The 10,000-nt window shown below is 38.4% G+C and overlaps 1 protein-coding gene across 2 annotated transcripts in view; it reads right to left on the bottom strand.

Moving 5' to 3' along the window:
* The window catches only part of LOC137988176 (muscle, skeletal receptor tyrosine protein kinase-like), a 27,217-nt gene extending 17,432 nt beyond the window's left edge, over positions 1-9,785 (bottom strand). The window contains exons 1-3 of one of the 2 annotated variants that reach the window (XM_068834229.1): positions 9,478-9,785; positions 3,629-4,297; positions 1,735-1,837 (exon numbers count right to left, since the gene is read on the bottom strand). In XM_068834229.1, coding sequence (XP_068690330.1) covers positions 1,735-1,837; positions 3,629-4,297; positions 9,478-9,559 — 854 coding nt within the window. In that variant the 5' untranslated portion in view covers positions 9,560-9,785. The remainder of the gene's footprint in view (positions 1-1,734; positions 1,838-3,628; positions 4,298-9,477) is intronic. The other variant, XM_068834228.1, reaches the window with a different exon arrangement.
* Between the last annotated feature and the right edge of the window lie 215 nt (positions 9,786-10,000).

Below are 10,000 nucleotides of genomic sequence, written 5' to 3'. Positions count from 1 at the left end.
TTGCTACAGTAACATGACGACCGTAGATATACGTGCACGTATGCATCTTTTGCAGTCCGTAAAGTACAGCTAAAGCTTCAGCTTCATGTTCAATCTGCGCATATCTTTTCTCTACATCTGTTCAGCTTAGTGATGCATAAGCAACAGGGCACATTTGATTATCTACTTCTTGAAGAAGCACACAACCCAGGCCACAGGGGCTGGCATCAACTGCTAACTTGATTTCTGCTTCCATTGAGTAGTGGGCTAAACACGGGGTTTTGGTTATCAGTTCCTTAATTCTTTTGTAGGCTGATTTCTCTGCTGTTGTCCACCTAGTAGTTTGGCGTTCTGCAAAATCCACTGTACCCCTGCTATTACAACGACCACAACAAAGAATTTCAACCATCTTTTCTACAGTAAACAGTCTTGTTTGTTGTGATTGACAATGAGCAATTCGATTCACAATGGGAAATCTGTCAGAGCAAAGCAATATAAAACATGCAAAATGCACCACTGCCTTTGATATCGGCCCATCAGAGTCACAGAACATTAAACAATTCACACCTCAAACGCCCTATAGCTAGGACGCCCTCCATTGAGGAGTAAAATTGCCTGGCATTAGACAGGGTAAAATCTATTAATTAAGTGGCACTCTCAGGGGTCAATGGGTTAAACACTTGTGCTACCTGGCTTCTAAAATAATAAAAGAGAGGCTACAGTTGACCTTGTCTTGACACAAGCCTTGTTTTTTTGTCTTATTTCTTTGCAAATTAGTAAGGGTACATGTATATGCTACGCTAGAAGTGGCTGTGAAAAACGTCACATGAGTAATAACACTGTTCTGGGCAATTTTTTTTTGTTTTTTGAGTTGGTTTCACCACAAAGGAGCAAAGACGAGAAAAGTTATCAAATAAATGAATTTGAAATAAAGTAAGTTAACTCATCTTGTTTATTTTGTTTTCTCTTTTTGAGCTGTTTTTTTACTGTTTGGGGAGGTTGTCCTTGAAGAGACTGTCGTAAACTTCCTAAGACAAAGTCAAGGCTGGACACAGCGATTCACGGAGAAATTTACTTGAAAGCCTTTTTCTCCCTAAAAAGATAGTTTTTTGCACAGTTTTTCCTTACAACGAAAGGAAACACTTGTGTCTTTTGTTCTTCTTAGGATGATTATGACAGCCTCTTCAAGAACGTCTCAAAACAGTAAAAAAAAAAAAAAGCGAGAAAAGACAAAACAAAATAAACAAGGCGAGTTACCTTACTTTGTTTCATTCATTGATAAATTTTTGGTTCTTTGCTCCTTTGTCGTGATACTAGTCACAGTCACTTCTTGCACGCAACACAGGCTTGGGCCGCCTATGCTTTCAACTGCAACGATTATTCTCCTTCAAGTAATATATGAAGCGTCATATACAACAAAAGACATCTATATATGTACATGTACATGTATATAGCAACTTAAAGTGAAGACAAGAAAAAAAAGATATGCAGCCGGTTTTATACCACTGGGCTGCCTGTTACACTTTGCCCCTCCGGAGTTATTATTATTATTATTATTTTTTTTTTTTTGGGGGGGGGGGGGGGGTGGTATGGATATTTTCTGGAACCACACATTTCAATTTTCATAAAAGATGGCTTGGTGAAGGGCATTGAAGAGCTTACAGTATTGTGATAATTTTCCTCTACACTGCACCCTTCCTCATGTACATGTATAATGACCTTAGATCTAAAGACTCAGAGATTGCTAAAACTTACCTTATCATAGGGACAGGATCTCCCCATGATTTACATCTTGAAATGACAAGATTTCCCCCTGTGACATTCACTGCAACTGGACCTTCCAGCACAACAGCTGGCACTAGAGAGAATACAAACATGTGATCAACATTTCCAGTTCACCACAGGACAGTGAAGAATTAAAAATCAAATGAGTTTTAATAATATACTTTACCTGCACAATTTGGAAGAAGTTTTCAAGAAAGCCAATTGAATGGGTCAAAGTTAAACAAAGTCCAAGGATGTTCCTCTCACGAAGAGAGGCTGTCATCTTGGATTTTTGACAAAGAAAGCTTGGAGCACACCATGCAATAATGCATCATCAATGTCAAATTCATGTTTCCAATGTCAAACACCCAAGATACCAGCAATGTGTTTCAAGGATGGAATGTTCACTTATGATTCTTTTTCCATTGGGCTTTTTTCCTTTCAGAAAGCATGCTAGAGAGGAAACTGCTGACAAGGCAGACCACAGGACAATACATGTAAATCGATCAGTCTTTATAAACAAGGATTTTCACATCACCTTATCCACAGTGTAAAATTAGACAAGGGATCTTGCTAAATGTATGAGGGCGTCTAATGGACATTTGATGAAAGAAACCCTACATGTAGATGGTCCTTCTTTTGCCACATTCAACCAAGAACCAGCAAGTTGCAAAACAATAATGATTATTATTTTATGATCATGCAATCATTAACAAAAAATCAAAAAAATCAAAGTGTCAAGCCTGCTCCTTTTTTCTAACAACTATGGGACAAACCTACTAAACTTGGAAGAAAGTACATGTATAGCGTTAAAAAAAAGTTAGTTATCTGAAGTCTAAAACTTAATGACAATAATACGGGTAATCACATTCCCTGTTTATTGGCAAGACTTGTAGCCATTTTTTCTAGATGCACTGAAGAAATAACAACCTTACCCACAAAACTATTAAAAATAGACAAGCTTCAGAACCCTTCCCTAGCCACACCCCTTATCTGTGCTGTACAGGTTTGAACCCTGTAAAAACTGCAAGGAAGATGAAGTTGAATATTTAATTTGTCTAGCTTTCGTAAAGCAAGTAAGGTTAGTAAGTTGTTTGTTATATGGCATCGTTTCTTTGAGTGATGTGACACTTCTTCGCTTGGTGAATGTTCGTAATCTTTGTCTTCGATCAGAAAACTTTAAGCAGTAACCTTAAATTCTGCAAAAAAAAATTGAAAAATTCAGGACTTCAACAGGGTTTGAACCCGGGTTCAAAGCCTGTTGAAGTCATGACATTTTCAGGCTTCTTTACGCAATTGCAAAAATTGCGTTCATAACTGCAAGGATCATAGCTTCACTTGATTTCATATCCACAGTTCATATATGATCCATTTCATATAATTATCATTTCATTGTTTATAATTTTACTGTTGTGATGAAAAAAAGGAATTCTGCATTTTTAAAAGCTTATACTGTGTTTCAATCAACTTGAATTGCCTGGAAGAGGAAAAAAAATTGGGGAAACTGACCATTTCCACGGCAATAATTTGTACTGTAAAATCCCGACCAAAACTATCAAAGTGCTCCATATAGCCTGAGAATTGCTTGCCATATAAGAAATAGGGCTTAATCATCCTTTAAAAGAGCTGGGCCCGGTTCCTCGAAAGCCGATTAACGCTAATCTAAGATTAAAAATTAACCAAGCAGTTTATTTCTCTACTCCCAAATGCTGTTCAACGCAGATTTTTGGCAGAACTTTACATGAGAAGACGTCAATCTTGAAAAACAAAAATTATAGCAAAAGAAACTTTTACCAAAAAGTTGAAAACGTGAAACAAAAGTTTACGCTAATCCTGGATTAAGTTAATCGGCTTTCCAGGAACCGGGCCCTGGTAAATAACTAACCTTTGATTGTGAGAATTCCAAATGCTGAAATATTCTTCCTCATGTCCAGATCCCTTGCAAGACACCCATAAACCCCTGCATCACTTTGTGACAATTTCTCCAAACGAAGGTGAGATCTTCTGTTGACTGCATTTGATCTAATGATGTAATTTGGTCCACTATTATTGCTTAATTTAAGCCCATCTTTCCTCCATGAAAACTCCAGATTTGCGCTGCCATCTTTAACTTGGCAAAGCAATTTGACATCTTTTCCAAGAACACCCGTCATATTTAAAACTGTTCTTTGGAAACTCAAAGGCTTCAATGGTTGGACCGCAATGGCAGAATAGGTTGCCCTAAATCCTGCATAGTTTAATGTCCTGTCTGACTTGAAGGTCATGAACAAATTTCTTGAAGTAGATTCCACATGAAAAGGATTCTTGGGTCCACAATATATCCCCAGTGGCTCAGCAGAACTGCTCCTTCCATCATAGACTTTGAGAAAATCTCCTCCACATTGAAATGTGTCTTCCAGCACAAAATGATAAAACTGTAATTTGATTTTGTAGCCTATTGGCACCTGGATGAGCCAGGAGCACTTTGAACGGCTGGGATATGAATTTGGATAACTTGGGGTTTGAATATCCCCAGCATTTTCAGACAATTTGCGCAACTCCTCACACTTTCCATCTGTGAACAAGACAAGTTAGAAGATGTGAACTCAATAATCCAATAATTTTCATTGTGTTCTGTCTAGCTTGGTAATAAAATTACTTATTAAGTCCCTTTGACTGGAAGACTTTTGCCACGACTTCACAACATTTTCTACATGTAAGAAATAATGATTTCACAGGAAGAAGAAAGGTTTCCTTAACTGATTCACACCTGCAGTGCCCCCAGTCGGTCAGTAAAAAACTTATCTGGTGTTGGCCAGAGTAAAGTCTATATATCACAAGTCTCACTCTTACATGGGGAAGGGTTCTACTGTATCATAATTATTTCTGATAACCAGACTTCATTTCAAATTTTTAACAAAAAATAATATTGTACATGTAGTTTGATTATTTAATTGCTTTAATTTACATTCAATGCATAAAAGAGCACAATATTTTTAAAACACCTGTGAGAGTGCACACGAAATGCAGCACGGTGACCCTGTGGGTCTTTGGGCTGTGTGTGCACACTAGAGTTTGACAAAACAAAAAAAAAACAAGCACATGGAATGCAGTGGCTACAATTTGTAAGTTCTTGCATTTGTTTTGGTTTTATTTATGTAAGCAAACGTTCGCTTTGCAATGACTATGTCATCTCTCCCTGTAAAGTCATTATCCTTCTTTCCATTAATCTACCTTTTTGTTGATGTTTCATATTCTAGCAATAAGCTAGTATGTTATTGTATACTTGAGTCTTGATTATACCTACAATACTGTGCAAAAGTAAGTTGACAGTCTCGACTCTATCCTTGTGAGAATCGAGGATCAAAAATCGAGTCGAGGATCGCGACTAGATTCACTCGAAATCAAACTCGATCCTTGACACTTACTCCTCAATTAAATAACAACAGGAATTGTTAAATAAGAAAACCAGATATAGCGGCTATTGTTCCTGTGAGTCTTCTCTTCAGAACTACATGTATGTCACGGATTAAAATATAAAACCAAAACGGTGAGCTTTACCACGCGATGGATTTTATCGTAAATCGAATGTAAATTTCCAATGTAAACAATGAGAAATATTTGCATACCGCACACCCAACCAAGTAACGCAACAATTCAGGTATTTTTACATTTCTTCTTAAATGTAATGATCTGAAGGAAAACTATAGTGATGGTCGAATCTCGGTGCGAGACTTGTTCACTGTTATCAAGAGCAAACCAAGAGCAGAGTCACTTTTTTAACCTACATGTACATGACAGCATTCTCAGCCTACATTTCAATGTCCTGCCATGCAAAAGCTTAGAAATTCAACCTTGCTTTATCACAAGACGAAAAACCACATCAAAATGAAAATTTGTGCAAAGGTAAGTCTTCAGCTGTTGTAATAACTAACTAAACTAAAATCTCAAAAGGATTGATAATTCCTTATTTTTTAATTTTGATGACGTCACGTGAAAACCAAGATTAGTGTCAAAGACTGTTTACAGTCCGTGTGATTGGTCCAATATGCTTCAATCATAAGGATGAAGAATAATTATCTCCTCCACAATTGCACAGAACATGTAGTTTCAAAGACTTTTCTATCTCAAAATACTACGGAGGTAATTTCACTAACAAGCTACCGGTACATCGTAGATTACAGCTAAATTGTCGGGCGGATCCTGCTCTGGGAGTAAACTTGAAATACTTCAGCAGGTCCGATAGTGTTGAAGACTGTTTACAGTCCATGTGATTGTTGAGTATGCTTTGCAATCACACAGAATAGTGTCATTCGTTGTGATTTTTATCCCAATTTCAGCAACCGGATTCGAAAGAACAACTCCTCCGAGAAACTTTGGCAGGCTGTTCTTTTATTCGTATTCCCAGTTGTGTTTGTGCAATTAGTCTAATGAGGAATCAGTCCCGCGACTAGCTCATTAAATTCTCGATTCTTGATCCTCGATCCTCGCGAGAATCGTCAACTTACTTTTGCACAGTACTGTACTACATTAGGTGCTTTTGTAGCTTTCATACAGCTGTAAGGGTGCAGGGGTGGCGCAGTGGTAAGAGCACCTGCCTCTAACCAATATGGCCCGGGTTCGATTCCCAGACTTGGCGTCACATGTGGGTTGAGTTTGTTGGTTCTCTACTCTGCATCGAGAGGATTTCTCCAGGTACTCCATTTCCCCTCTCCATGAAAACCAACATTTGACTTGATTTGCTTTCATTGTTAATTTCAGTTTGCAGTATCCCCAATAGGCCTTATTCACAATAGCCGCCATGTTTGTTTTCAAATTGTCATGCAAATAAGCCATGTGTTATGCTGGGGGGCAAACATTGGGAAAAAGGCAAATTGCGGAAAATCGGCTCGTTCTAAAGCCACAGCTATGTGAGTGATTTTTTGCTCACACTGGTGATGCGATTTTTTCAAAATTTGTCGCATCGCCAGCGCGAGATGAAAATCACACGTGTAGCCACCCTTGAACTGGTGACGCAACAGGTGAAAAAATCACAAGAAAAAAGTCGCCAGAGTTCAAACTTTCGTGACAAAATTGCAGAGATAGTTGCTCGTGTAGCCACCCTACAACTTTTTTTTTGGCTGCGCTTGCAACGCGACTAAAGAGTATTTAGCCAATGAAATTTAAGTAGGAATGTCTGTTTATAGTGCCCAGGTCTCTTGAAGTATGCGAGAGAGCGTGAAAGTTATGGCAGGATGGATCTGAGTGAGCAACACGATGGACATCAGTGACCCTCACAAATAAGTTTGATTTATTTCTGCAAGTTGGAGGAGAGGAACTCCATAACTTCAGGGAAATTAGCACTACCGGAACAGTCTGAGCTACATGTACATGTACAAGTCACACATCAGTTCTAATGTTAACCATATCATTTTGAGGCACAACAAAACAGCACTTAATTGAGTTGTACAAGACTTCAACATGACAGGTGGTCTCACTGACTTACATGTACCATTTGCATTTGGAGAGAACAAGGGTTACACTTCTCAATGTGACAGAAAATGCTATCACCATAGTGGCAGTAAAAACAATGAATGGAGACACAATAAACTGATCCGAAATAATGGAGACCTGAAAAGAGTGCATGAAACAGCAAAAGCATTTGAAATAGCTAAGCAATGAAGCAAGATCACAACAGGCAACAATTTTAAGGTAAAAGATGGTAAAAAGCAGAATGTAAAGGATAGCAATGAGGTGAAAAAGGTCACCAGGCCTGGATGGTACAGTTCAACCAATTAACCTCTGGGAGTGAGACAACTGATTTTACTGTAATGCCAGACAATTTTAGTCATCAACTGGGGGCCTCCTAAGGCTTTTGAGGTGTCAATGGTTTAAAGAACAAAGTGCCTGAAAACACCACAAGGAGACCAGGAACCAAATTGTACATATTACACCTATCCAAAGAAAGCTTTTTCCCCACTAGGGGCAAGTCCTGCCTCAGGTGTAGTTCTATGGAGCAATCAGTTTGCTACAGTGTCCCAGTAGAAAGTCAAACCGTTCAGGTAGACAAGTCAGATCTCTCCAACAAATACAATACAATACATACTTAATTGACCACTCCCCATAGGGACTTTTCAGGGCCAATGAAACACAAAAAAATGACGGAACAGAACAACAAAAACAACTGTTAAGAATCCTGACTGGCTGGAGGAAAACCAGTCGGCTATTTACAAGTGCAGCTGGGAAAATGAACCAGGGACTACCAGGATCAAATTCAAAGAGTGATCAGAGCGGGTCTTGAACCTGTGATCCCCAGACCTCAAGACAAGCGCCCTAACCACTGGGCCACACTGCTTATGATACACCTATGATACACCAGCAGTGTAATTCTTAAAACTGCACAACAATTAGGGATATTTCCAAAATGCCCCTAACATTTTATTGACCAGATAAGGAATCAGGCTCCTTGATCACCCAAAGTGACGAGTAATAACTGATTATTGTGCCTTATTCTGAGTTAGAGCAGTTTTGAATTGAGGGTTGAAACTTAGTAATTAGCGAATTGCTTTGGTTTATGATTACTTCACTCAGTGATTGGTTCAAAGTTCTTGCGCCACTTTTTCAACCAATCAGAATTGAAACCAAAACCAATTGTGGCTTGTGCATGCACATTTTCCCGCGCTTTGTTTTGGCTACGTGTAATTACTTCGAGTTTTGATTGGTTTACCGGATTGTCTCCATCCTTTTTGATTGGCCAAAGTAATTACTTTGCTTTTGGTTTTACGATACTCGACTGGAACTTGCTCTAACAAAAGAAACACCAAAATATTAATTATTCCTTATTACAATAATCTTCTTAGAGTTAGTAAAAGAATAATGCTGATTAGTTTAGAAATTTAATTGGCCAGAAATTAAAGTCTTAAAGTAATTCAGGAGAAAATTGAGTTCACGATATTGGTATCTACTGGTTCAAACCAGAGTTAGTTCAAACTCATCAATACTATTCGTCTTTCAAATATCTATAAACGGAAACCAAGGAATTGATATGCTACAAAGACCCAGCTTGAAACATTTGAAGGTCAGTGATAGGAATAAAAAGAAATGTAATTTAAGGAATAATATCCCTGCAGGCTTAAAATCTTCTTCTCACTTCAGCAATTTTCTGGTGAGAATGCCATTTTTAAATCGCAGAGGAGCGACTCTTCACTCAACTTAAGCAAAATTAGATGTGCCAATATCGCGCTCCGGCTAATCAGCTTAATTTTATTGAAATCGTATCTCTCACTATCCTGAGTTTCTACATTTACGCCCGTTTTTACTGACGAAAAATTGCATGTATAATGATCAGTGCCTTAGAATGTCAAACGGGATAAATGGCAAATACTTTTTCATAGCACTTGTTGTTGAAGAAGCGCAAGTTAGACCGTAAGTCAATACAGTTCCTCTCCGTGAATCGGCAAGGATTAAATTTGTCAGTGTCATGTATTTTCCAATGCTGGACTCACAGAAATATAAATTCATATACGGGATACACGTAAGAAGACTATAAAATTTTGTCAATATAAAACGTTGCACCCACAATTAATTCTTGGTTTGAAGCGTCCTGAAATCTTTCCTCTCAACAAGCTCGTGAAAAATAAATCCACCAAATATAAGTGCTTCGTCGGCAGGCAGAGGACTTAAATTTTTTCCTTATTTATAATTGCCAACAGAGGAAAACACCGCCTGAAAAAGCGTTACTAAAAACAAAGACATTATAAAGAACTTAACACTTACCAGTGAAAGAAACCAATACGCCATGGAGAATGACTGAAAAACTGTAAACATACACAGTTAGACAAGAAAGACTTCGGCCCATATCAATCGCGCGTCACACTTCGTTGCGTTGCAACACAAGGTGAAGCTCTATACTTTACGACGCCTTCGAAGTTGGCAAGAAAGCTTCAAGCTGATGGTTTTGGTAAGCTTAAAGCTTTGAGTAAAGGAAAACGAAAAAGCTTGGTTTCCGCATGAATACGCGTATATGATAAACCACGATAAGCCGTTCAACCAGAAACTCCTCCCAGATGAAACGGAAATGCTTTGTTTTATGCGGTTCCATCGGCTGAGTGTGTTTAACTTTTGCTGCAACCCTTGTGACGCATTTCCGGGTAGCTGTCACGAATCGCTCGACAGCTTTCGAAAAGGTCGGTATTGGCATTTTACGAAAACCTTATTAAATATCATCACTTTTTTTGAACGCTTCTTGAGTGATCGTCATGAGGCCCTATGTTTTGGGGGGTTCTTATTTTTGACGGTG

This window comes from Montipora foliosa, unplaced genomic scaffold (assembly GCF_036669935.1).
Source record: "Montipora foliosa isolate CH-2021 unplaced genomic scaffold, ASM3666993v2 scaffold_410, whole genome shotgun sequence".
Classification (NCBI taxonomy): Eukaryota; Metazoa; Cnidaria; class Anthozoa; order Scleractinia; family Acroporidae; genus Montipora; species Montipora foliosa.
The sequence above is the reverse complement of the archived record's forward strand: the minus strand, read 5'-3'. Positions and strand labels throughout refer to the sequence as shown.